Below are 25,221 nucleotides of genomic sequence, written 5' to 3'. Positions count from 1 at the left end.
GTGGGTTTTATACATGAAGGACAGCTGGAAATGACTTGATGAAACTCTGGTTTGTATGTATAATTATTGTAGCGAGTTGAGTATAGCAAGGGGATTTTGTCATGAGCTAAATATAACCTCCCAAAACGTCAAGCACGGAGCTGTAGTCAGAAACCTGAGCAATGTCATTCGGTCGTGTTGCATTAATGCAGGCTCCTCTCCTGAACTTGAATGGATGCTGTCGTGTTAATGGCTGCTATTTTTAGGAAGCTGGTTTTCAAGCGTGCTGCTTGTGCGCATCCAGGGAGCGAGGAGAATTGAGGGGCGCAAATATGCGAGAAACTAACATATCTGCATCTGCCGCTGTGCAGGCAGGAACAACCCCGGTTGCCACCATCCTGCTGTACTGTGCACTCGGCCCTGACTTTTCCTGCATCTGTTGGGCAGGTGCCTCTGTTTCTATCTAGTTTCTCAGCATTAAAGTCAAATACTGACATGAGCCTTGCAGCTGTAAATCCAGATGTGTAACTGAGGAGTACAGATCCTGAGCCCCTGCTTTCTAGCATCTTGCCCTAGTCTCTTTGCGGCTGTTCCTTTATGCCATGATTATTATGTTTGGACAGAAATCTATTTACTCTTAGCTTTTTGCTCAGAAATAAAAGCAAAAATGAGTGCTCCATCATATCAGTGGTCCGTTAGGGGACAAAAATCATAGCAGCTTTTTATTTAGGTCCTGAGCATGTACCTCCAGCTTTTGAGCTACTGACCTGAATGCTAAGTTATACTACTGAATCAATGTAAACAGTTTGTCTTCCATGTGGACCTAGGGGCTGCATCCAGATAAGCATGGCCACGCGGTATGTAGCACTGCAGGCATGTCTGTGGTGCCACATACCACGCATTCAGCTGTTCTCCATACTGCAAGGGAGTGGGAGGGATGTTGTTTTTTTTGATGCCTGGATATCCAGGCGTCAAAAAAACCCACAAAAAACTAAACAAAACCCAGAGCGGCGCACATGGGGATAGTGCACATCATTCAAAACCGGAGCCTGGCCAGCTGGAGCCATGCTCCAGCTGCAGGCCAGGCTCTGAGCAGCAGGATTGCTGCTGTGCAGCCCCAGGACCCCAGGTAAGGCTTCTCAGGCTATTACAGTGATGGCCCCAGCCTCCCCTACCCCACCCGGGGTAACCTGCCACATGGCACCAGAGACAACTAGCTGTGGCAGAAGGTGTCCTGCTGCTTAGTTGTCTCTGGGAAACCAAACGTCCATGCTCATGTGGATTCAGCCAGGGGTGAGAATTCATTGTAGATGCAGATATATATCCCCAAATCTGTTACTTTATTGTTTCAATCAGCTACAGTTTCCACTTGGAACTGTCATAGCGATGTTAAATAAACCCAAGTAAATTCTACAGGTACCTAATCTTCAGCTGAGGGTACTCAGAACTGATCTTCTTCACAGCAGATATGGGGATCCAGATGGAATACATTTATGCCAAGATCCTAAGTGAGAATTTAAAAGTGTCAGTGCTACACTTAGAGAACTTTAAGTAGGAAGAAAATTACTGTTTTCAAAAGAAACCCTGATGGTGAGATGGTCAGAGAGGCACAGGATAAACTATAGTTTTTCCAAGCATCTTTTCATCATTTTAGATTCTGAATCACTTTACCGGACTAGAGACTAATGTACATATATAGCTCCTGGTACTTCTTTCTGACCTCCTTTTATTCTACTAGATATTATATTGAAATTTCACAGCATGGCTGTCTGTCCCATCAGTCATGAATGGAATAACTTGCTTCCCATCCAATCCATTCATGCTCGAAACCGTTTTTTATTGCTTTTTTTTGGTAAAATATTCCATGGCATTCTCCAGGTTATTGCTGCTTGTAGTGGGCTCAGCATGTTGGATCCTTTTCATTAAGAAGAATTCTACTGTCACACTCGTTCTGGTGGTTTAAATAAAGCAGAAAACTGGTGCTGCCCGTTGTCCCTTGTATGGTAATAGGTAGATCTGATTTCAGTAGGTGTGTTCTTGGGTGTGGCATAGGGTGCAGGAGTGTGTAGCATGTTGCATGTGCGACTTTATTCTTTGTGCTGTGTGTTTTTTTCCATTTTATTGAGTTCCCTTTCCCTTCTTTTCCTTTTCTGCAGTATTTTTTTGTATTTGATTGAATCCCTAGAAGCAATCACATACAATTGACTCATTGCTGCATTAGAATTACAAACTGATAGCTTTTCTGTTGCTTGGCCAAATACTTGACATGAGCCAGCTAACTGATTGTCTCTCTCATAGTTAGGGGTCTATTTAATTTGCAGTTTTCGCAGAAACTGCAAAGACCAGCGTTGTCCTCGATCACTAGAAAATATTGCATTGGTTGCTATTTCCCAGGAAATCATCCTAAAAGAAGAAAAAAAGCATATTATTTATATAATACACTGTTTTAGGATGTCCCAATGCTTACCACAATACAGAGACAATGTGGCAGTCACTGAAGCCATAGATCACATGAGCGAGAGTTACTGTCTGCTAGTGACAGAGTAAGTGAAGGCGCCAGTCAGTGAAGTGAAAATGTCTCTGTTGAGGTTAGCATTAATTAGTATTTCTGAACTTTTTGTGGAGCACTATATATAATAATAAATTATGATGATATTTTACAATTCATATTGCATGCACATTTATATTTTTAATATATTTAAATTTAGATTTAAATTTAATATTTAGATTTATACCAATACAATAAATTATATGATATAATTTACTTTCCGTTGCATTTGATATTCAGTTATATGGCATATGCCTCTCCGCCAATGGGCAGGGTCGCTGGGAAATGCCCACAATATCCACGACCAGGCTATGAAAATTGCTTTGTCTTGCTTGGAGTTAAGTAGACCCCTACTCATAGGCAGGCGATTCCCAGTTGTTGGCCTAAGAAGCCAATGGGGTTGCTCCTCAAATAGCTCAGACCACCTAAAAATGAACCCAAGACTCTGTATCAGCAAAGAGTCTACCTCTTTCAGTAATGCATTAAAGAAAAGTACTGGTTGGTTTCCAATTTGGAGGCCTCTTTGCTCAGAAGGATCATGCAAATTTATAATAAAGAAGTAAGGAAGTAGAGGAAGACAACCCTTTGTTACCAAAGTGACAACAATATCTCTATAAAGGATCACACTGCTAAATGTACTCCATAGGGTTATGCCTAAATTCATGCTCCTTTGTAAAGAATTTGTGTCAGTTTGAGACAAAATATGCCAACGAGGTCTGTCCCTGGAATTGCACGTTGGGTCAACATGGATTCATTTTTTTTTTCTTGCAGAAAGACAAGTTCTGCGTGTACGAGGAGTATTGCAGCAACCATGAGAAGGCTCTCAGGCTCCTCATGGAATTGAACAAGATTCCCCCAGTGAGAGCATTCCTCTTGGTAAGCACCTCCTGTAGTATTCGTCGCTTTAACAATATGATCTTGTGCTGTACTTGCCATAATTCACGTTTCCAAACTCAGGAACGGAAAGCACTTTACAGACATAAACCATTCAAGCCTCACAGCCCTTTGGTAAAGTAGGAATTAATGATGCCATTTTTCTGTTTGGTGAACTGGGGGCACAGAACTAAACTCAGCCCTGGTAGGTGTGATTTTGGGGGAGGAGGCTTGTTATGGTTCAGGATGAAAAGAATTTGCCCCACAGATGATGACATGGGGCACTTATCAAGTTAGTAACAGCCTGGGACTAGAACCCCAGTAGGTCCCTCTCAGACATTTCAGGCCTGTCCAAACGGTGGCCAAGAGTCCTCAAGCAACCCATAAATGGTTATATCATGGCCTGTGGGAATGGATGTTCTGCAGTGGGCTAAGCAGCTGTGGCATTAACTCTTGTGGCTCCCAGAGCCCCTGTGTCAACCACTGGGTGCTGGCCCTGCTAATACTATTGGTACTTGACCCACCACCGAATTTCTGGGTTGAGACCATCCTGGAGGCCCTTTTCAGCAGTGATAGGGCAGGCAGCAGTGGTGTTAGTCCCAGGGGTGCTGGTCTTTCTGCCACTGACTTTCCATATTGAGATCCCTGTTAGAGGTGACTTTTGGCGGCGTGGCAAGCCATGGCAGCATGGTCAGTATGGGGGGGTTAATGTTGCTGCCACTCACCTCTCTGCCACGGGTCATGTGCCCCATGATAAACACCACAGTCCAGATCCAGCCCAGATGTGTTGAACAACCCTGCTCTAACTGATTGATGCAGCTCTCCCCTAAATATGAGCTGCACTTTATTTGATATATTAACCATTGTCCAGAGTTTTCTCTGCATCTGTTCATTGGGACAACAGGAAGCTTTATCCGTGCTGCTGGCTTCAGTAGGCAGAAGGTGTAAATAGATGTAAATATGGGAAAAATGCTGATGCCTGACCTTTGCTCGGTTGTGGTAATTCCTCCCAGCACCCCTCCTTTCTCAGAATGCCATTTTTTTAATGTCACTGAGCAATGAAGCCAGCATTAGAATACAAAGCATTGCTTGTCAGACTAGATTTGGCCTGAGTGCCCCCTCACAGCTACTGAAATAAAGGGTCTTACTTCAGGAAAATAGGGGAATGTGCCTGAAAAAGTTAGCAAGAATAAAAGGGCAATTCTGGGTCTGTGGTCAGGCGGGGAAGGGATGGAATCAGATGGGATACATGGAAATTTGAGAACATTATGAGCTGGTGGCCAGCATCACTGATCCCAAATAGCTTGAAGAATGGTTATTTTACAGGAGACTGTGTAAAAGTGTATTACGTGGGCCTACTGGGGAGATTTATGAATGATGTGAAACCTGCTTAAAAAGAAAGGTTGTTAAGTCTTCACCCCAAATCTGCCCGATTTCAGTAGGTTTCTGGACCACTAGAAACAACAATTCACAGGGAAGAATGGTTTCCATGAAATCTGTAAGCAAGTCAGTGAAACTTGGCTGGGTTTTGAAGCTTCATTATAGACCTGAAATGTGATTTCAGTTTACTGGAAGGGTTTGGGACCCTTACAAATGCAACTGGGATGAGCTGTGGAGCAAACCTGCCCTGATTTAGCGTTGAGTATCAAAACATAGGAACAGAAAAATTGTCAGACCGAGTTAGATGGGAAGGCCATCTTACTCCAGGACCTCTCTCTGACAGTGGCCAGTACCAGATGCTTCAGAAGAAGGTGCAAGAAGTCCACAGCAGGTCAATGTGGAAGAATCAACACCCCAGAAGCTTATCATTTCTGAAGTGGGGCAAGGAGAAGGTCAGGGGCTCTGACTGAAATATGCCTTGAGATTTTTTGCTCACTTAGATTAACAGGAAAAGGTGAACTCATCTGGCACAAGTGATAATTTGAGAAGTGAAGCTGTTGTGGATCCCTTCACTCCACTGTTTCCAGACACTAGAGACAAATTTGGCTGTGAAATGATTTTGCTTGCTGACTGAGGGTAGCCTGAATGTGAGGGACCTTCCAAATGAGCACAGAGCTAGGCTTGTGTGTAAGGCAGGTGGCATGTCATTTGCTCCTCTTTCTCACCCTGGACGTTGTTGGACTTGGATTTAGTTTTCTTACCTGCTGTATCAGCCCGATGTCAGCATAGTTTATATTTCGGCATAGTTTATGTTTTATGGAGTGTTTATATTATCACCTTCCTTAATTACATATGATCAAAACTGAGCTGGGGGTGCCAACTGAGTTGGGTACAGAAATGTCCCTGGACACTGCTCTGTCTGGAAGCCATGGAGTACCCTAAAACCAAAAAATGGGTTCAGATGTTTGGGCTGTGAGACTGTGTGGGAGGCAGAGGACAAATTTGTTCTAATTTCACTTTGATTTCCTGTCCTGTACGTCAAAACTTTATAGCTCCAACATTGACACAGCTTATGCAATTCCTAGCGAGTCCATTTTATTTTAATGCTATGTATGTAATATCGTTGTGACTCAGTGTTGGAAAACTTATATAGGTGATCATTAACATTAATATGGGAACTAGGTAAGTGGAAGAATAAGCTAATAGGGTCTCTTTGGGTGACTGCACACCTTCTCTTCATATTTTCATGACGTTTCCTGAAGTGCAGGCAATGTAGCACTTCTATTTCATGCAGCTTGACTCCACAGTGACTCATCTCCCACTGACACCTAGAGAGCTCAGAGCCTCTAATAGGACTTGCAATCCTAAATTCCTCACTGGAATTGGTAGGAGTCTCTCCAGTCCTTTTCTGCACCTCCCCCCAGGCTTGCAGAATGCTGGTTGGCTTTGTCCTCTGCTTTCAGGACTCAGATATAGCAGGTGACAACTGTCCCTGGTTTCCAGAATAAGCCGAGCTGCAACACCTCACTGAACTTTAAATAACAAAGATCTTTTCTTTTTTCAGTAGATGCAACCAAATAAGGATGTAGAGACTGAGAGAAAGAAAGGAAAAGATAAAAATTTGAAAAAGAAAAAGAAAATAGGATAAAGGAAAAAAAAAAGACATCAGAGTAGAGGCTCCTGGGTCCAGTTATGCACTCCTGCTTCTCTGTTAGAACTGTTACTGTTTGCTATTTGTTCTGTGGTTGTGCCTAAGAGACCCAAGCATGGACCTTGGGTGCTGTTCATGCATAAATAAAAGGTCTTGGACAAATAAATAAAAGATTCGACAACCTTGTGGCACCGAGCTCTGACTTGTCCTGCACAGCTGACCGCTGTTTGGGAATGGCAGTCTGCCTCCCTAGATTTCCACATGCAGTTTTCATAGGGATGAATACTCTTATTCATTTGTGGTTATTGTTGAATGTTGCAGTCTTTGTTAGCCAGTTGCTGCCTTTCAATAATGGGGGAAACAGTTTCTGTTTCCTGTACAATATGGTTTTAAAGTGATTTGAGGCCCTTATGAGTGGACAGTGCTATGGAGATATAAAATCATTGTCAAAGAGTGCATGGGAGGTTTGGGCGAAAGGTAACGTGTCTTTTCCTTTCTGGTTGCAGAGCTGCATGCTCCTGGGAGGCAGAAAGACGACTGACATTCCACTGGAGGGTTATCTGCTGACTCCAATTCAGAGGATTTGCAAATATCCACTTCTCCTCAAGGTAATATTTAGCAAAGAATTTCTCCAGGTGCCCGCTTTGTTCCTGGAGTGCTTCACTTCTACCCTCCCACATTGCCAAGATGAACACTTTGAGTCCAAGCTGCAGAAAATGCCACTTTCTAGGTGCAGCCCGACACTGGTGGGCTAGAGATTACTGCAGTGGTAATGGTAGCATCCACCGGATGACTTCCTAGCCGTGGAATGCTTTCCTGCTTAAGCGTCTCCGCTGTTTACCAACTGCTGTTCTAGCCACTTCATAAAAGCTGTGTTCAGACAAAATTGTATCAGTATTCTGGGGCACTGGGTGACTCAGGGGACTGGTAATGTGATACCAAGTCTTTCATTGCTAGATCTCTTGTTTGAATCTGCCCAGGTCAGTAGCGATTAAAACCCTTTACCATATGACAGCTGTTTGGCAGCTTGCTTGAAATGCGCTTGGTCCTCTCGGCGCAGCTCCCAATAGACAGGTGTTACTGCAAAACGCGCCCCTGCAATTGGTGCTAATTGGACCCCTTGTTGGCAGTCTCAGCACGGGGGCCAAGGCATGAAAGGGCTTTACAGACTGAACTTCTCATCCATCCGGGTCAGGGCCAGGGCACTTTGCAAAGAAAAGCCAGCAGCCCAGGGGAGCTTGCACTGCCTCTGCCTTTGTTGTTCTGTTCTGTATTTAAAACAGAAGCCAGTCTCCAGGGATAGCGGTCTTCTATCTTCCCCAAGCATCACATATATTTATAGACACAAAAAGTAAAAGCAGCAGCTAACTCTGATCCCTAAAGGAAGGTCCCCAATTGGGTTGTGAAGGAAGAAAGTAAAAAGATTCCAGAAACAGCTGGTGCAACTACCTTGGCAGATAAAATGATCGAGTTCCACTCACACCACTCAGGGTAATTCTGGCTCCCTTAATCTCACCTGCCTAAGGGCTGTCACTCCACAGATGAAGGCCAGGAGGCTTGATCTTGCCCTTTTTGCTCTCATTTGTTTATTTACTGCTGTATTATGCTTTCCCTGCCACGTGATGGATATATTCAGGGCCAGGTTTTCAAAACATGCCCTCCATTTGTGCATGTGCAAATTTGCATGTGTTTGGATTACATATATGTGCAAGCTTTCACGCTCTAAGACCTGTGGACTTAGTTGTTCAGATTTGCACATAAAACCACTTTACATAGGCAAACCCAAAGGCAGACTTGAGTGCACTCAGGATTTGCATGCACCAGGCAGCGTGCACAACAATGCGTGCAGAAATGAAGGACACTAAAGTGAGACCTTTGTGAACATTTCTGCCTTGATGTAAATAACAGCTGAGAGAGGGCATTGGCCTGTGTTTGTGAAGTTCTCATGTGGCACCAGCCCCAGGTATCTTCAGATACAAAGCCAGTCATAGGAAACGTGGTCTGAAAGATGCCTCATGTATATGGAAGTGCACTCTATTGTTTAAATGAGATGCTATTGGGAGCACCTTGTGTTTCATTAGCCTGTGGAGTTGCTCTGTGACTGAGCAATATCGGTATGCACAGAAAAAGGACTTCTATGGCATCTGCTAGAGTAAACAGACCAGAGGAAGTGGGGATCTAGAAGTGTGGGCTGTTTGCATTCCTGACCAAGGAGCTTCATAGTGTTTATTTGTTACTTGGTTAGTACATTGCAGTGTGTTTCTTGATTGGCTCCCAGCTGTGTTTATGATAGAATTAAACTGCATGGGGATGGAGACGGAAAATCTGAGATTCTTTGGATTCTCTGGAGAGCCGTAGGGATGCTCATGGATCTCTCCTTATTACCAAAGTCTTTATAAAAAAGGATAGCAGTGACTGGATTCTTGTTCCCATTCGGTGCTCTTTGCTCCCACTCTGCTCTTCATCTAGGCCCAGGAGGTGGTGAAGGCTGTGGAAGCATCCTGTAGTTTAGCCTCTGTGGGAGAGTCCCCAGCAAGTGTAGTCTCCTAAACTTCCTGCCCATAGCATCTTAGCCCAGGGGCCTTGTTAGGGATGGCGAGGGTCATGCTGGAGATAGTTCAGGATGACCAGAGAGGCCAGGGCATGATATGATCTGATATGATTCTTGGATGGGAATGGTCCCTTGCCTGCTCTGTCCTGTGTCCATGGCTAGTTAGAGAATCTGGAGCTTCCTGGCTTTTTTTCCCCTGATGAACCTACTTGGAGCTGGATGACACAAAACACCGGACTCCAGAAGAAAATGAAAGGCACTGAGCCCATACGGCGATTTGTTTCCTATATGTAGAGGTGCCTAGCTGCCTCTCTTTTCCTGTACTTGAGGCACACATCTGGAGATTTTTTTTTTTTCAAACAACCTCAGTCCCTTCCGTTTTTCCATCTCTGTCTGGTCAGACTCACCCGCTGAGTCATCCTGTGCTGAGTAAGGCTGGTTAATTCCTACGCTGTTTGGAAAATATGATGATTTAGCATGGATTTTTACAAACCAATTTGTGTAGGTGATCTACAGAGATTTTTACCCCTTGGCTGAAATTTGACATACAAATAGAAATTATGTTCTGTTTTAAAAGCTGTTCAATATATCAGAATGGTGTAACATATAAGTACTGCAGAAACCCTGAACTCTCAGCATCTTCATTAAAAGACGAATTGGATGTGCACTACTACTCAAATACCATGAGGATGGTTGCTATAGAAACATCTGAAACACACAGTCACTTTTGGTTGTCAGGTAGCAGTTTCAGGGATACAAAGGATTTTTGGCACCCTCTGACTTCCCTTTCTCTACTCTGCTGTCACTTGCTGGTCTAAGGCATTCAGTGCTTAGGATGGATCTTGAGCTCAGAGGTCCATATCTCTAGGCTAGTTTCTCTTGCTTTGCTTTAAAAGTGAATTTCTTGTTTTATAGAAAAGCAAAACTTGAGAAAAAAATTAAAATAAATACCTCAAAGTTCACACTCAGATCTACTCAACTCACTTGTGACCAAAGTCATGGTTATCTGATAATGATTTGTTGGCCTTTTTTTAAGTGAGCTGTTGCTTTCTATTCATTCCCTAGAGCAGGTGTGTGTGTGTATCATGAAAATCCTAACTGGAACTTATCTCCATTCCCTGAAGGCAGAGCAAAGACTTAGCAGACCTAATGTCTAAAATAGCCTCTCCTTCCTAGAAATGATCCCTCTGGGTCAGAATTAAGGTCATGGGAGGAATGGCACTAAGGGTGCCTATAGATGTGCTCCAGGGTTGGGAGGGGGCTATTTTAATTAGCGTGATTCCCAGATAGCTGCTCTAATTAAAACACCTCAGTGTCATGTGTATTAAATTAAGCTCCCCAGATTTCAAAATGGCCATGGGGGCCCTTTAACTAAAGCTCATTTGATGTGTTTTAGTTAAAGCACCCTAGCAGCCATTTTGAAATGCAGGGGGGCTTAATACACATGATGCTGAGGCATTCTGGAGCATTTTAATTAGAACACTCCAGCAGTCTTGATTAATCGAGTCTGCTGTGATGTGTTCTAATTAGAATACATCAGAGCACATCTGTAGGAACCCTAAGATTTTGATGTCTGTGCTGACTTCCCAATAGAGGACTCTGGTGTTGCCAAACTAGTTCCTTACCAGTCCTAAATATTCTTATGAAACAAGTAGCCATGAAGGCAACGCTCTATAAATATGCCCTAGATGGAAAGTCTTGATTTGTTGCATCTCATTCTTTTATAGGTTTCTTTTTGGATCCAGGTTGGTTTAAATTACACACTGTTCATTTTGAAAGTTTCCTGGAAGGCAAATGTGTTTTGTTGGAAAATGCTGAAAGGAATTCAGTTTCCATTCAGCCTCTTCACGTAAGAGTGAGCCATTAATGGGGATGTCTTTCAGTTCAGCATCCTCAATCTTCTGAACGTGTAGGTGATGATTTTTTCATAAGGTAATGAGTTTATGGTGACAAAATTGCAGACATTCCAAACTTCTGCTATTTTTTTCTAAATAAGAACTGAAAAATTTAGCATCAGATGGTCAAAATAATGGAGCTCCCAAATGAAGTGTGAACCATGGAGATGTGGCGGTTACTTTGGAATAGCTGCTTCGTATCTCTGGGGGCTCTCTTACACGCAGGGCAAAAAAATAGTTTTGTTCCTGTTGACTGGCAAGGTCAAAGAGGCTATTCTCTGCCTTCCTTTTTACTTTGTCTTTAGCAGGTGCTTATGAATAAGAAGATGTTCATATAACTTTAATATAACCTTGGTATCTTTAAGTCTTACCTGCTATTTTGTCTTCTCCTTCATAGCTGAGAGGCATTTTTCTCTAATGGCTAGCTTTGTAGACTGGGGCTTGGGGAAACTTGGTCTTGTTCTCAGTTCCACCACTGGATCTATGACCTTGGCTTCACACAGAATACTTTGATACTAGCAAAATGTTTGCGAATGCTTGCTGCCGGAACAAGGAGCAATGATCTCAAATTGCAACATTGGGGGTTTAGGTTGGATATTAGGAAAAACTTTCTCACTAGTGGCAAAGCACTGGAACAGGTTGCCGACAGGGTGGTGGAATTGCCATTCTTGGGTGTTTTTAAGGCCCAGCTTGACAAAGCCCTGACTGTAACGATCTAGTTGGGGATGGTCCTGCTTTGAGCAGGGGATTGGACTAGATGACTTGAGGTCACTTCTAATACTAATTTTCTACGATTCTATGAAATGTATTTGAATTCCTTAGATGTCAGAAGCAATAGTCTTTTATTCTTATTAGCAAAGAAAAATAAGACAGTTGAAGTGTTTGAACATTACCTGAAGCACTTGGTCTATCATTAAGTAGTTAGTATTGATACGATGCTTTGGAATAGGGCCTGTGTACACACGAACATTGATCTTAATCAGGGTGCAAATTTGAAGTGAAATAGCTCTTCTTTATTAACTCTAAATGTGGACATGCTTATTATAGAACAAGAGCATCCACACATGAAATTATTCTGGAATAGTTCATCAGAAATAGCTTTTCGGAAATAACTCCACGTGCAGACAGACTCGGAGTGAGTAGCATCAATATTGTCTATTATTTCCAGTTTGCATTATGATACTTTACAGTGGGGTAATCTTGTACTTCCTCATCTCCTGATGAGGCTGCTTCATTTCTGAACCAATAAATGATAGGGACTGAAAAATAACTTAATGTTGGTGCTTGATGCTATTTTAATTTGCAATTTCACAATATGTGGATCCACCAGTACAGCTCTAGAGATGAGCAGGGTTTTTTGTTGTTGTTTTTCTTATTTTTCTTTAAATTCACTTTAAGTCCTATAAATCCAATCCTATAAATAATTTAAAGCTGAAACGTGAATGCTGTTGTCTAGTGTCTGTGTGGGTAGAACAATAATGATAGTCCTGTTAATGTGCTTCATACAGCTTTTGCCTGTTTCAGGCAACATCTCTAGTGTGTAAGAGATTAAGTATAGAATTTGTTGGCTTGCTCATTTTTACCCTGGTGCAAAACCTTCCTAATCTTCCTTTCTTTCCTTCCCCTCTTTCTTGATACTGTTGCATTTTAGCAAAAGATTTTGGAGTCTGCATTTAGGATGTTGGAATTCAGAATATCCCACTAATCATTTGTTAGCAATGAGCTATTCCATATGTGTACATGAGATAATATGAATTGTCTCTTAAGCATGGAGAATAGGCTCAAAGGGACTGTTGACTTAAACAGGAAGAAAAGTGCTTTCTGTGCCAGGTATTTCAGTTCTTTCAGAGGAAAAGAAACAAGGACCCACCGCACGGACCTTGGTAGTACATACTGTACATGTGAATGAGCGTCCAGTTTGGATGTGTAGTCTGGAAAACTTGCTGCGTAAATACTACGAGCAAAACAGCGAGATAAAGGCAGCACTCAGTCTCTCTGATAACAATTGTATGACTCTACATTAATTAGTGAGGACTACACTTCTTACGAGTAGAAGCAGCTGTTGTGCAAGCCAGTCTCAGCACAAAAATAGCCATTTCCCCTTAATAAAGAGCATTTATATCAATGAGAAGAGCACCCTGGGGAAGTGGTGATCATGAGTTAATCACACCCCTGGGGGGTGGGGATTAGAGGCTCTCTTCTCTGTGCCCTACTTCATAACACAACAGGAATGTGCAGCACATGAGAACCCCACCCCTGGAGTCGCCTGATCGCCTAATGCATGTCACAGAGGTTATAAATATTTCCTGTTTTATGCATATTCTGTTTAGGAGTTACTAAGTGTCCAGCCAGACAGATGCACTCAAGCTCTAGTCCATCTTTTTCCATGTCCTATAATGTGCATAGCTGTATGAAAGTTCTCGGTAGTAATTATGTGTTGCCTCGTGATGGGAGACTCATAAGTCCTAAGAGAGAAAGAAGAACCTGGAGGCAAAAACTGACCTGCCAGACTCAGAATTCACTTGAAAGCTAAAGCAAAACAATGAGGCACAGGCAAGCCTTAATGAATGTAGTATGTGAACTTTGAAATGCAGAGCAGCGTGGCCAGCGGAACAGATACAGAATAGGATAAAACTGCAACTTTCCCTTTATTCCCTGTTTAAAAGCTGGTTTCAAAGATAATACGTTTCTAATTAGCTAGAGTTTAATATGACTGCGTAGCCTTCAGGTATACAAAGTGCAGTTGGGTTCATAATATTGCATGGAAGATTTAAAATCTAGCCGTATTCAATCTGAAACTGAAATGTAAAAAAATGTGTGTTCGTAAATTAATGTAACATTGCCACCTTAACAGTCACACTTGTCTCAGATAGTTTTGACCCATTCTTATCATAATTGTTAACTAAGTGAAAAATGAAAACTGAAAAAGTGAAGCACGTTTTTAATGTTTCAAGTGTGTTTACTTTGTAGATTTGACAGCACATGGTGTATAATAAGTGTTCACATTTCTCTCATTCTTTCCCCTTCTTCTGCATGAAAGAAATACGTGGAAAATAGTAATAATAAACCCCAGAAAAATATGATTACACACATGCTTTTTTAAAGAGTAGAATTAGTTCCAAATACAGTTTGGTGCTAAACTGTTTGTTGGTGTGCCTTCCTGAGATGATTAGCAGAGGAAATTGGTATGTTTGCTATCTCTATCACTTAAGGTTTTCAATATGGAGCTCAGAGGATATACACCTAAAACCATGTTTTACACGTGACCTTGTTTGTGGTGCAAACCAGACAGCCTGGCAGGCCATGATTTGCAGCTGCAATCAATGTGCAGAGTTAACATTCCTGTGTGCAGAATATATGGTAGGGTCATAAATGTTCTCATGCATGGAGGAGGAGGAGGAGGAAGCATGGGCTTCTTTTTATGTACAGCCTTGCAATTTTAAACAGCAAAAACATATGTTCAGTTGTCAATTGTAAGTATACGAAGAGATGATCATTTTGGGGAGCAGAGGAAGAAGACTGGTAGAGCCTTTTTTTTAAAAGAACAGTTTAGCAGAATAACATCCTTTCTACTAGGAAGTATGAAAGCTGGGCTTACACAGAGGAAGCAAGAGGTTTTTCAAATGCATCTGCATTGCTCACCTCCCTCCCACTTCTGGTGTTTACATCTTCCTGTGTAGCATTCAGTTTTTTAGTTTAAAGTTCAGCAATCACACCTAATTAGCTGCTCATGTTCAAGTATGTTCTCTGAAGTGCTACCTTTTATCTCATGTAATTCAGTTTTTACATTTGGATTATATCAGGCATTTGAAATTCTTTCAGCTTTGAGCTATGTAAGCTGCATTCACAACCAAAATACATAACTTAAGTTACTGTGTTGCATAACCAGTAATTGATCTCTTTGCTAGTCATGCATAAAGTTCTCTATTTCCATGGCAAAATTCTGCACTGAGCATGCAAAAAATATTCAGCAAGTACAGCTTTACAAAGGCATGGTAGAATTCAAAAGAAAATTTGCACTAGGTGGCATGGACTTTTCATGCATACACATTTCTTAAGCTTTGATATATTTGGATGGAAAAAAAAGCAGAAATAAACTTTTAGAAACCCAATGCACAGGCTGCATCTGTTGACATGGTGCTTTGTGTTGTTTTTTCCCCCCAAAATAAGCCTGCAAATTGCTATTACTGAAGTGAGCAATGCATATTTGATTTCAGTTATTGTGACATCCAAACCAACCCATAGTGAAGTCCGTGTGAGTCGTTCCATAGGTTTCAGTACATTCTGCAGGGGGATATGATTACTCTCTATAAATACGTCACAGAGGGGAACATCATGGAGGGAGAGGAACTATTTAAGCTAAAGTGTACCTGTCCATGAAAATAAATGGGAATAAATTGTTTGTGAATAAATTTAGACTGAAAATTAGAAGATTTCTAACCATCAGAAAAGTGATGTTCTGTAAGAGCTGCAGTGGTAATGGGGGGCAGAAACCTAACTGGTTTTAAGGTGGAATTTGATAAGTGTACACATTTTTTGGGAAGTGGCTTTCAAGGGTGGCAACTGGGAGAATGGGAGCTGGATGTGGATATGGATAGAAATATGAAATGGATATTTCTATACTTTTATTTTGATACCTGACATTTACTGATGTACCCTTACTGTTCATAGAGTAACCAACCACTTTTGCCCAACTCCTGTTGAAAGCAAAACTGTCTGTCTCTATCTGCAGAGTAATCAGGATGTGCTTAGGTGCACACTGTGGAACTGAAGAGCTGTGGTCAGTCTTATACAGTGACTGCAACATCTTTCTCCCCTCCACCCATCGTGGTTTTTAGATCTGTGAGTGGCATGTTGGATGCCTAATTAAAATCACCATCAGAGTGCGGGGCTGCACTCAGCAAATAAGATCCCAGCTCTATGCACAAAGTGCTTTAAAGAGAAGATCTCACCTCCAGGTCAGGTTATTGCAAACTTTGGGGACAGTATGGGGGAATCTGGTGGTGCTGCTGTCTGCAGTGTACCTGGTCTGTGGACAAAAGGAAGTCTTTTGTTCAACAGGGATGTCATGTCTCTCACCAGCCAGTAAGTAGATTTAGAAAAAGGGAAAGAAAAAAAGCCTGCTTTGCAAAACCAGACAAACACGGACACTTTAAAGAAACCCCACATCATCTGGTAACCTCACAAACTTCTCACAACAACTCCAGCCTACTGAAGATTTAATAGGCTTGATTCTTCCCTGCCTGTCAATGTTCTTGCCATCATGAGAGCAGCATACCATCCCCTCTTTGCACAGGTGTCACTGACAGCATGAGATGCAGGGCAGTTGAGAGTCAAGACACCCATAAATCACAAAACTGTCAGACAGGACTGGGTTCTGGCTTTGCAAGAGGCACGTTTTAAAAAAAACCCCATGGGGCTGCTCCTTCCTCTTCCTCTTTGGTAATGCTATGAACCAAAATGGAAAAGGCATTTGACACCAGAGGGGAAGATGTGGGTTTTCTGCGTGTCAAACATTTTGGGAAGTTCTTCAAGTTTGTCTCAACCCCGCTACAGAAGCAAAACTATATAATGGCATTTTAAAAAGCTTAAGTATTTGTGCTAAAGGAGGTTTGAGGCAATAAAATAAGGCAAGCTGAAATTAATTTTACAGCATAATTTAAGTACATTTCCTAAATATCCTTTGCATACAGAGACAGATTTATGCTAAAGAGGGTTTTCTGCTTTTGAAACACAATAGTGTAACATGTAACAAGGTTGTATCTTTGGCCAATTGTACAGGGGAGTTATGCATAGATGCCATATCATCCATGGTATCATCTAGACGTCTCCATTGCCATTCCCCCAGTTAATTGATATATTCATCCTCCCAAGACCCCTGGGAGGTTGGGCGCTGATATCTCCCCATTCCACACATCGGGAGATGAGGAATAGGAGAGGCTAAGGGTCTCACAGAGACTGAGGCAGAGCAGGGTTTCAAGTCTCACTTAATGACCCAAGCACTGATCTATCTTTCCTGTCTATAATACCAACAGACATGAATGCGTGAGCATGCCAGAGAGCTTCTGTTACAAGACTGAGGGGAGAGAGCATATATTTACCTGTATGAAATATTAGGGTATTTGGTGGTGCTGAAGGTTTGAAGCTGTAAAAATGATGCTGAAATAGGATGTGGCAGGGGTCCAGTCCTGACAGGACTCTTGTCATCTTGATCCCTTTCAAGAGAAGGGAGGGATGCTTTCCAAGATTTAAATTAAAAAATGTGTTTGCAACAAGCTATTTTTCAGTTGGAAGAAACCTGCAGACAGGGGTACAGCTGACAGGCTGTATAAATCTCAGGTTTTTCATTTCCCTATTGCAGGCAGGTTTGGATGGGAGTAACTCCTCCATGGATGCAGAGCTGATCTGTTTTGTGAGTTGTCCTACAGATTCCTACATGGGCTTCCTTACTGCAAGCAGCAACAGCAGCGACCACCTTCGGATAGCAGTGCTTAAGCAGGATATTTGGTCACTTGTCTCAGGCCTGGCAAACATATATGGGTTTTCTGGAGGATAAGCCAATTCTCTCCACAGCCTGCCATCTGGTCTCTCTCTCTGTTTTTCAGTGGCAAACAGGTGTTTCCTTATCATCAGGGATTCTGGTTTTCTCTGTTTAAAACCAAACTCCACGTTTTTCCTTGATTAAAATGAAACACTGCTATATATATATATATAGCTATCAGTTGAACACAAGGTTTTCTTGATATAGTTACAATTTTAAAGCAATTTGGAAAGCTACCAGTGCCTCAATCACTGTAAGAAAATAAATTATAAATACCTAAAAATGTTGGCGTTTGATTTTGGGTTTTTATCATGGACAACCAGTGCTCCCTCTGCCCCCTTCACTCACCAGGATGTGCTGTGGGTCCAGCTGCGACTGTCCTCCCCAAAAAAACAACTCTATGGTGCTGAGCAGCCTTGATATGCTGGTGCCCTGCCTATGCCATTGCCCCTCACTCCTGACCTCCAGCCCCCCAGCCCTACTGGTACCCCTCACTCCTGACCTCCAGCCCCCCCCGGCCTGTGCCCCTTACTCCCAACCCACAGGCCCCTGGACCCTTCTAGTGCCCCTTACTCCCTACCCACAGTTCCTTGGGCCCTGCCAGTGCCCCTCACTTGCTACCCAAAGCCTCCTGGGCCCTGCTGATACCCCTCACTTCCCAACCACAGCTACCCCCTCCTCCCCCAGCACTGCTGGAAGAGGCTGGCCCCCAGCAGCCAGGACAATAGGGGCAGGGATCTGGGTCCACATCCCCCCACAGCAGCGCCTGAGCCCCAGCTGCCACCCATCGGAGACGGCAGCTGCTGTGGCAGAGAGGAGCATGGAGTCCAGCTCCCCCTTCTCCATGAGAGGCATGGCTGCAGTGGAGCCCATCGTGGGGGTGGCAGATGCAGGCTGCCCACTGCAGGCTTGGGCTCCCTGCCCTCCTGCCCTACCCCCGGGGGTCTCTGCGGTCCAGCCAGGGCAGAGCAGGGCAGGGAGGCTCAGTGCTGCCATTGAGAGCCCCACATTGCCATGGTGAAGTGCCCCCTGCCCACCCAGCAGCAGTGAGGATGGTGGTGTGAAGTTGTGCCCATCACTGCTGCTGGGAAGGCAGGGGAGGCCCTGCCATGGTGGCACGGGGCTTGCAACAGTGGCACTGAGCTTTCCCTCCTGACCCTACTCTTCCCTGCTGTGCCAAATCTCGCCCTCTGGGCCCAAGATGCCCCACGGGAGGGCAGCAGGGCAGGGAGCCTGGGCCTGCAGCGGGCAGCCTGCCCCTGTCCCATACACAAATCTGGGGGGCACATGCCCCCCATGCCTCCCCCCGGGAGTGCGCACAGTGGCGGGGAGCCAGCCCCCCATATCCCCGGGCAAACTGGTCTCGGTTCCTTCCTGCTTCCTGCCTGGCCCTGCAGCTGCGCACTCCAGCCTCAGGTCCCAAGCCCCACACGCCACCTGGGCTGGGCAGCAGCCCCAGCCTCAGACCTGCCCATCTCCCTCCCTCACTATGGGAGCCGAAATCCCACCCCCCTCCCCCAACAGACTTACCTGCAGGAGCTTCCCTCCAGGCTGCCTGGCGGCCATGTGCACGTGTGCATGTGCATATGCACATGGCACCCTCCCCTGCCTGAGTGCCCTCCTCCTGCCCCCCCCAGCTCCTTGCAGGCTGGAACTCTGCCAGCCTGCAAGGGAAAACCCACCATTTCCCGCGTTTTTCTCCTTTAAAGGTTTTTCTCCTTACAGTGAGAAAATCTGGGTTTTACTGCTTTTTTCCATGGCAGATAGAAAACCCGGCTCCCTGCATATCATAGATCTGTTGCTAAAACAAATAAGCAACCAAAGCTACATTTCAGAAATCATGGGCACTGCTTTCTTGGGGGAGGCAGGTGTTACAGAGCGGTTTAAGCTACTCTTCAAATCACTCTTTCTGCTCTGTGCCAGGTCTGAGGGAGCTGCATTTTTGCCTGTCTTTAGTAAGACATCCCTTTTTACCTATATCCTGGCTGGGCAGATTTAGGTAGCATCCACCTGTTTGTTGGCATCATTTCTACTGGAAAAGGTTGAATTCCTGTTGGTCTTTATTGCAAAGGCCTTTCTGAACAAAGGGCTGTTTTTTTCACATCCACATGATGTGGTTTCAGAAAGAGATGTTTAGACAGAGCTAACAGATGCACATACATTTCCAAAGCGGCATGTGGGACTGAGCAGCAGGACACTGCAACAATGTTAATGAGAGGTAAAGAAAGATTTAACACAGTGTTTGACAAACTGATGGCTGACGCTCTTCTTTTCACCTTTCCTTCTCAATAATCTTCTTCTCCTACCTTATCTTGAGCCCCAGTGGGGTAAGAACAGCCTTCCCATGGGATCTCCTTCTGCGATTGTTGTGGCAGCCAGCTCATTTCCCTTTTGCATATGTTACTCAGTCTGTAAATCGCCCTAGAGTTTAGGATCATTAACTCGTCTCCCTAAATGGTCCTCCCAGTTGTCAGCACAATATGCTTCCGCTGCATCACCCGTCTGACAACAGCCATTGTCAGTCACCATTTATAATGTTTGGGAAGGAAAATTATAGAAGGAAAATCTGTAGCTCAGTGTAAGTTCGCAAAACAGCTTGTTCCATTCATGATGCAAAAAAGGGCCACCGACAAAAGGGCAATAATCAGTTTAATAAACTGTAAAAAACAAACAAAACCCAGGGATTGGGATTTCTGGGTCTGTTCTTTAAAACAAGGCTTTCTGAATTTCACTTGTCACCACTATTACAAACCTGCATAGCAGTGTGCAGTGACATTCCAGTGTAAAAACATGGATGGTCACATCCATTCCTTCGGACCTGTCCATCTATGGTAACCAGTGCGTGGGAATGAGTCCGGAGGATGCGATACCATGCATCCTGATTCTCATGAGAACAATCTGTTGCATTGTCTGAAGATGGCTCAGTGCGGAAATCATTTAGCTTCTATTCACAGATTTCAATTTAAAAGGTTACGCAAATCAGAAGAGTTAATAAATAAATACTGGCAGTACCCTGCACTTTAAAATCTCAAGATAAATTATGAACATTAATGAAATAGGCCATTTGCAGTCTCATGGGAGGTAGCACACAGGAGGTCTCAGGGGAAAAACAGAATTGGAGCCCAGGCTTCCTGTATCCCAATCCCATCCTTTAAAATATTGTTATTATTTCTTTAGCATTTTCAAAAGCCTTTTTAAAAAAATTTTGACACTGTGTCCCTTTAATTTACCCTCATTAGTTTTCACCAATACAATCACAGCTGTGAAAATCTCTAGACAACGATGCTCAGAATTGTGCCCTCTTTTAAGTGCTGATTTGGTCCTGGCTGCCATGACGTCTCACACTCTTCAGTGTATTTATCCTCACAGCACTTCTTTTCAGAGGGGTGGGGGAGAAGTGCTGTAATCCCCATTTTACAGATGGGGCACAGATAAAGTAAGGGTTGTCTTTATAGCAACATTTGGCACATATGACGACACTTAAATTCCCCACTTGATCTAGCCTAGTTATTCCTGTGTTATGAGAGCATGTGCTGCATTTCCTCCCCATGAGAAGCTGTGTTGGCAAAAAGAAGTTGCCTGGGACTGGGGTCCTGCCCAGACAGGTGCTGACGTCACTGTATCACCGGAGTACATCTGTACTGGCATCTTCCTGACAGCTGTTTGTCTGCGGAGGGCTTGTGTCACTGGAAAGGGATGTTTAATGCAGGGGGCAGAGAGGTTAGTTTTTGCCAGTTTCTATTACATTTTTGTGTGGATGCATGCAAACCTGCAGTGATGAGGGGCAACTTCTGTCACCAGCATTATGTAGTATTGACCAGGGTTGTGAAACAACAGTGAAGCACCACAAAATGATCTGATTAGCAGCACCGAGTGATTGGATTACCAGAATGATTTGATTATAAAAGATGGGCTGTTGCAACAGAACTGCTGAATCCCAACCCCATAAGTGCAATAGGGTGGAGTGGTAATGTAGCTATGATGGTTCAGGAAAAGTACAGGGATTCTTGGTGATCTCTTTTACTGAACCAACTGCACAGTTGCAAGAGCTGTTGCACAAACTATTCGGCTTCAGGTGCCCTTACTCAGCCACGCTAATGCTGGTATTAGTATCAGCAGCAGGCCAGGGGGCTTGACCTTAAAGCACCACTTAACTCATGCTGAAAAAAATGTTATTACACCAACTTTTGTAACATGCCTTATGACTTTGGCAGGGAAAGCAGTGAGCAGGAGGAGGAGCCATCCAACTTTTCTGTTAACCGGTTTTCAGGGTGGAATCAGTTTACTCTTAGGCATCTAATAGGATAGGATCTGGCCCAGGTTCACTTAGGAGGAACAGAGAACTGAGCACCAGTCTCCTTCCCACTACGCTGTCCTTCCTCTTCTACGCTGGATGGAAGATGTTTAGTCTCTGGGTGTGGGAGCTATGGATTAGGTTTTCTCCGTCAAAACTCTGGCCGTATTTAAACGTGCTAGCTCCCTCTCTGGAAATACAGTGTGTGGCAGCTAAGCAGCAGTTTGACATTCAGCCACAGGACTTAAAAACAGCCAAAAATAGATTAAAAAGAAAAAGAATATGGGGAAAAAGTGAAGTATTCCAGCCAGGCTAAAAATGCAGCTCTTAAAACACCAAGTTGGGTATCCAAAGGAAACAGCCAACCCCAGTAAGGTTTTTAAATGAACCTTTTATTCAATTGTGGCTGGCTATATAATATCATTGGTCTGAAAAATGATTCGTTACGAGTTGACAGCAGCTCTGCTGTTTGCCAGACCCTTGTCATTCGTGATTATTGTCAGGGTCCAACGTATTCCCATTGTTGTGTCCCAGCAGGCTGTGGCTAGCTGGGCTACTCTGATCTGAACAGAATGAATTGCAGTCTCTTGGGAAACTATCACAGCTGAGGACTTGTTCATCTTTATGTAAATCAGTCCAGACAACACATGCCCATTGCCTGCACTTGGTGAAGGAAGCCCTCCTGCTGAGGTCCTGCTGCTAACTAGACCTTTCTCATTTGCACCCTAGATTGTGGGGTAGACTTTTCCTCTCTGGGAGCTGTCTGCTCTTGTTTGGATGATACTGAGGCCTTTTGACCATTGGGAACTATCTAGTTGTATAGAAGGGATATTGGGACTTTTTGTTTCTGCCACTGGCTTGCTGTGTGACCATTGGGCAAGAAGCTTATTTTCTTGTACCTCAACTTTCCCCTTGATATTCTGAGCTAACTGAAGAGGATTGATTTAAATGCTGTGTTGAAATGTCTTTCATCCAAGGATTTCCAAGATGTTACCTTATTGCTTTCATTTATAGAACTGTATAGGGAACTCAGACTGGCATCTGCCCATGTAGGGCTGGATTTCCAAAAGAGCACAGCCTCTGCAACTTCTATTTTTTCACCAGGGGCTGTTGAGGTGAGAATTTAAATCTGGGCTGAATCCTGCACCATTGAAGTAATGAGAAATGCAGCATTCAGCAGGCCTATGATGAAGCCAGGACTGGGCCTGTTGTTCAGACATGTCTTTTTGTACGAGAGCTGTGGAAAGTAGCTTGTTTTTTATGTAATTATTTAGTTTAGCTGAGCTTGGTTCTCATTAGCACATTTAATGCAGCACAAAATGTTCGGTAGGAACTTCCCTCATTTGTCATATTTATCATCATGCAATGCCTGAATTAATTTAGCAAGAGCCCAACAATGACATTAGTGTTACAGCAATAACATCTTTTAGAGACCAGCATCTAGTTATTACAAAACTTGTAGCGACACGTACAACTTTGCTCTGATAATTCAACAGGGCTTCTGGACACTTTCCTTATGCATGTGCCCCCTAATCCCATGTTTGCAATTGCATTTCCCACATGTCATTCAGCGTTCACTCTGCTTATGTCCTTTCTTTTTCAGGAACTAGCTAAGAGGACGCCCTCTAAGCATCCTGATCACCAAGCGGTCCAGAATGCATTGCAGGCAATGAAGACTGTCTGCACAAATATCAATGAGACGAAGAGGCAGATGGAGAAGCTAGAAGCCCTTGAGCAGCTGCAGTCCCACATTGAAGGATGGGAGGTAGGATGGCAAATCAGCACACTCCCTGTAGGCACTTTACCCTACATCACTCAAAAGGCTGGAGCAGAATGACTCGTTGTGTACACAGATCTCAGCGTGTCTTATGCAGTGTGTAAATGCACTTAGAGGTATGGGTGGCATCACTTTGAATGGTTTAAAATCTAGTTTATATTGGGAACATGAGCTGCTCCTAACTGGATGCAGAACAAATGGATCGTAGAAGAAGGACACTTGTAAAGGATAAAAGGAATTGAAATTTGAAATGGGTGAATTTGGTCTGAGGAGCATGCAAGTCCAGAGGGTGAAGTCAGAGCGGGTCTACTTGGGACACATTCTTCTCCCCATTCCTCTGAATTCTCACTTTTCCTAGGAATCTCAAAGTGAGCTCCTCCGTCTTCATAAAGGTTTTCTGTCCAAAAAGGGCCCACTTGAAAACAGACATATTTGCTGCTGTCAGGTAACTTACGGGGTGATTCTAGTGAGGTATTTTACTGCTTGATATTGGGGAAGAGAAGGGCGTGAGGAGAGAGAAAGAGGATGGAAAGCCAGGGCGAGCGAGGGACAGGGAGAAGGAAGAATTCTGTAAAGGAGCCATCCCGTGGTGGAGTCTGGCAGTAGGTTCAGTTCAAGAAAGGTTGACAGCTTTGTAATTTGATGTCTTTACCCCACACCATTTGATAAGCAGAGCTGGAACCCTCAGGGAGATGTACAGCTCATTTTTACTCCACCATAGGGAGTTAGTGGTGTTAAATGGCCTCATGGAGAGCTTGGTGTCGGGAGTTGAGTGTTCCTGACATTTAAAACATCCAGGCTGATTGTTGCCAGCTGAGGATTCCTTAGTGGAGGACATCTTTCCAGAGGTCACATAAACTTCCTCATGTTTGGACTCTTGGGTGTGCTCCAGGGCGGCTTTTTTGTTGTTTTGTTTTAAACCTCGCTCATTTTTTCCCTGAAGGATGTTCTTGGCATTGAGCTGAAGACATAAGAGCAACCCGGCTATCCAGCTGTGTGTTTTTTGGATAGCAGGCTCAATAGACATAGCCAGATAATGTTCAGTAGAATATGACTCCCAGAAGCAGTTAAAACCATTTCAGGTTTGATAGCGTTTGGAGTCAACAAGGCAAGAGGGATGTCTTGAACCCTGAAGCCTTGCTAGTGATTTTTGTGATGAGCGTCTGTGATGTCATGTATAAACAAACACCCAAACCACTCTCATGTTTTAATGGGGTTTAAATAACCTACAGGAACGTTCTGGGGATGAGAAGAGTTTCAGATTTGTTTATCCACACTATTTTATAACAAGGTCACCTAGGTCGCTCAGCCCATCAGTGTGTAAGTTCAAAAGGTAAAAAGTGTTTTTCACAGGCAGCAAGCTGCATAACAGATCTGAGGCTCCTACTGGCTTATCAAGACAGGGTGGATGTGCCTTTGTGTATCACAGTAAAAGATCAATATTAAACGCATCTGGCAATTCTTCTGAAACATGTTGAAGCAAGTTGCAAACTGGTATATAGTTTCCTACCCAGTACTCCCATGCTGCCAAGGGCTCACAAAGTATCACCTTTGACCAAAGTGGCTGCCTCTTGCGGCGATACAGATGCCATTTGCAATTCAGAACCAGGTTTTCAACTGCATTTCATAGTTATTCCCAGGGAAAAGGGCTCCCAGCCTAGGAAAACTTCCAGTTGCTGAACTAAACACATAGTTTTCCTTTCATAAGGCAATGATACCAGCCACAGAGTTG

General features: G+C 43.6%; 1 protein-coding gene across 1 annotated transcript in view; it reads left to right on the top strand.

Moving 5' to 3' along the window:
* PREX1 (phosphatidylinositol-3,4,5-trisphosphate dependent Rac exchange factor 1) overlaps positions 1 to 25,221 on the top strand; it is a 228,263-nt gene that overhangs the window by 104,677 nt on the left and 98,365 nt on the right. Inside the window, 3 exon segments of the mRNA XM_025192001.1 lie at positions 3,299 to 3,403; positions 6,938 to 7,039; positions 23,316 to 23,477. Of these exon segments, the coding sequence (XP_025047786.1) occupies positions 3,299 to 3,403; positions 6,938 to 7,039; positions 23,316 to 23,477 (369 nt within the window).

This window comes from Alligator sinensis, unplaced genomic scaffold (genome assembly GCF_000455745.1).
Source record: "Alligator sinensis unplaced genomic scaffold, ASM45574v1 scaffold76_1, whole genome shotgun sequence".
Taxonomy (NCBI): domain Eukaryota; kingdom Metazoa; phylum Chordata; order Crocodylia; family Alligatoridae; genus Alligator; species Alligator sinensis.
The sequence above is the reverse complement of the archived record's forward strand: the minus strand, read 5'-3'. Positions and strand labels throughout refer to the sequence as shown.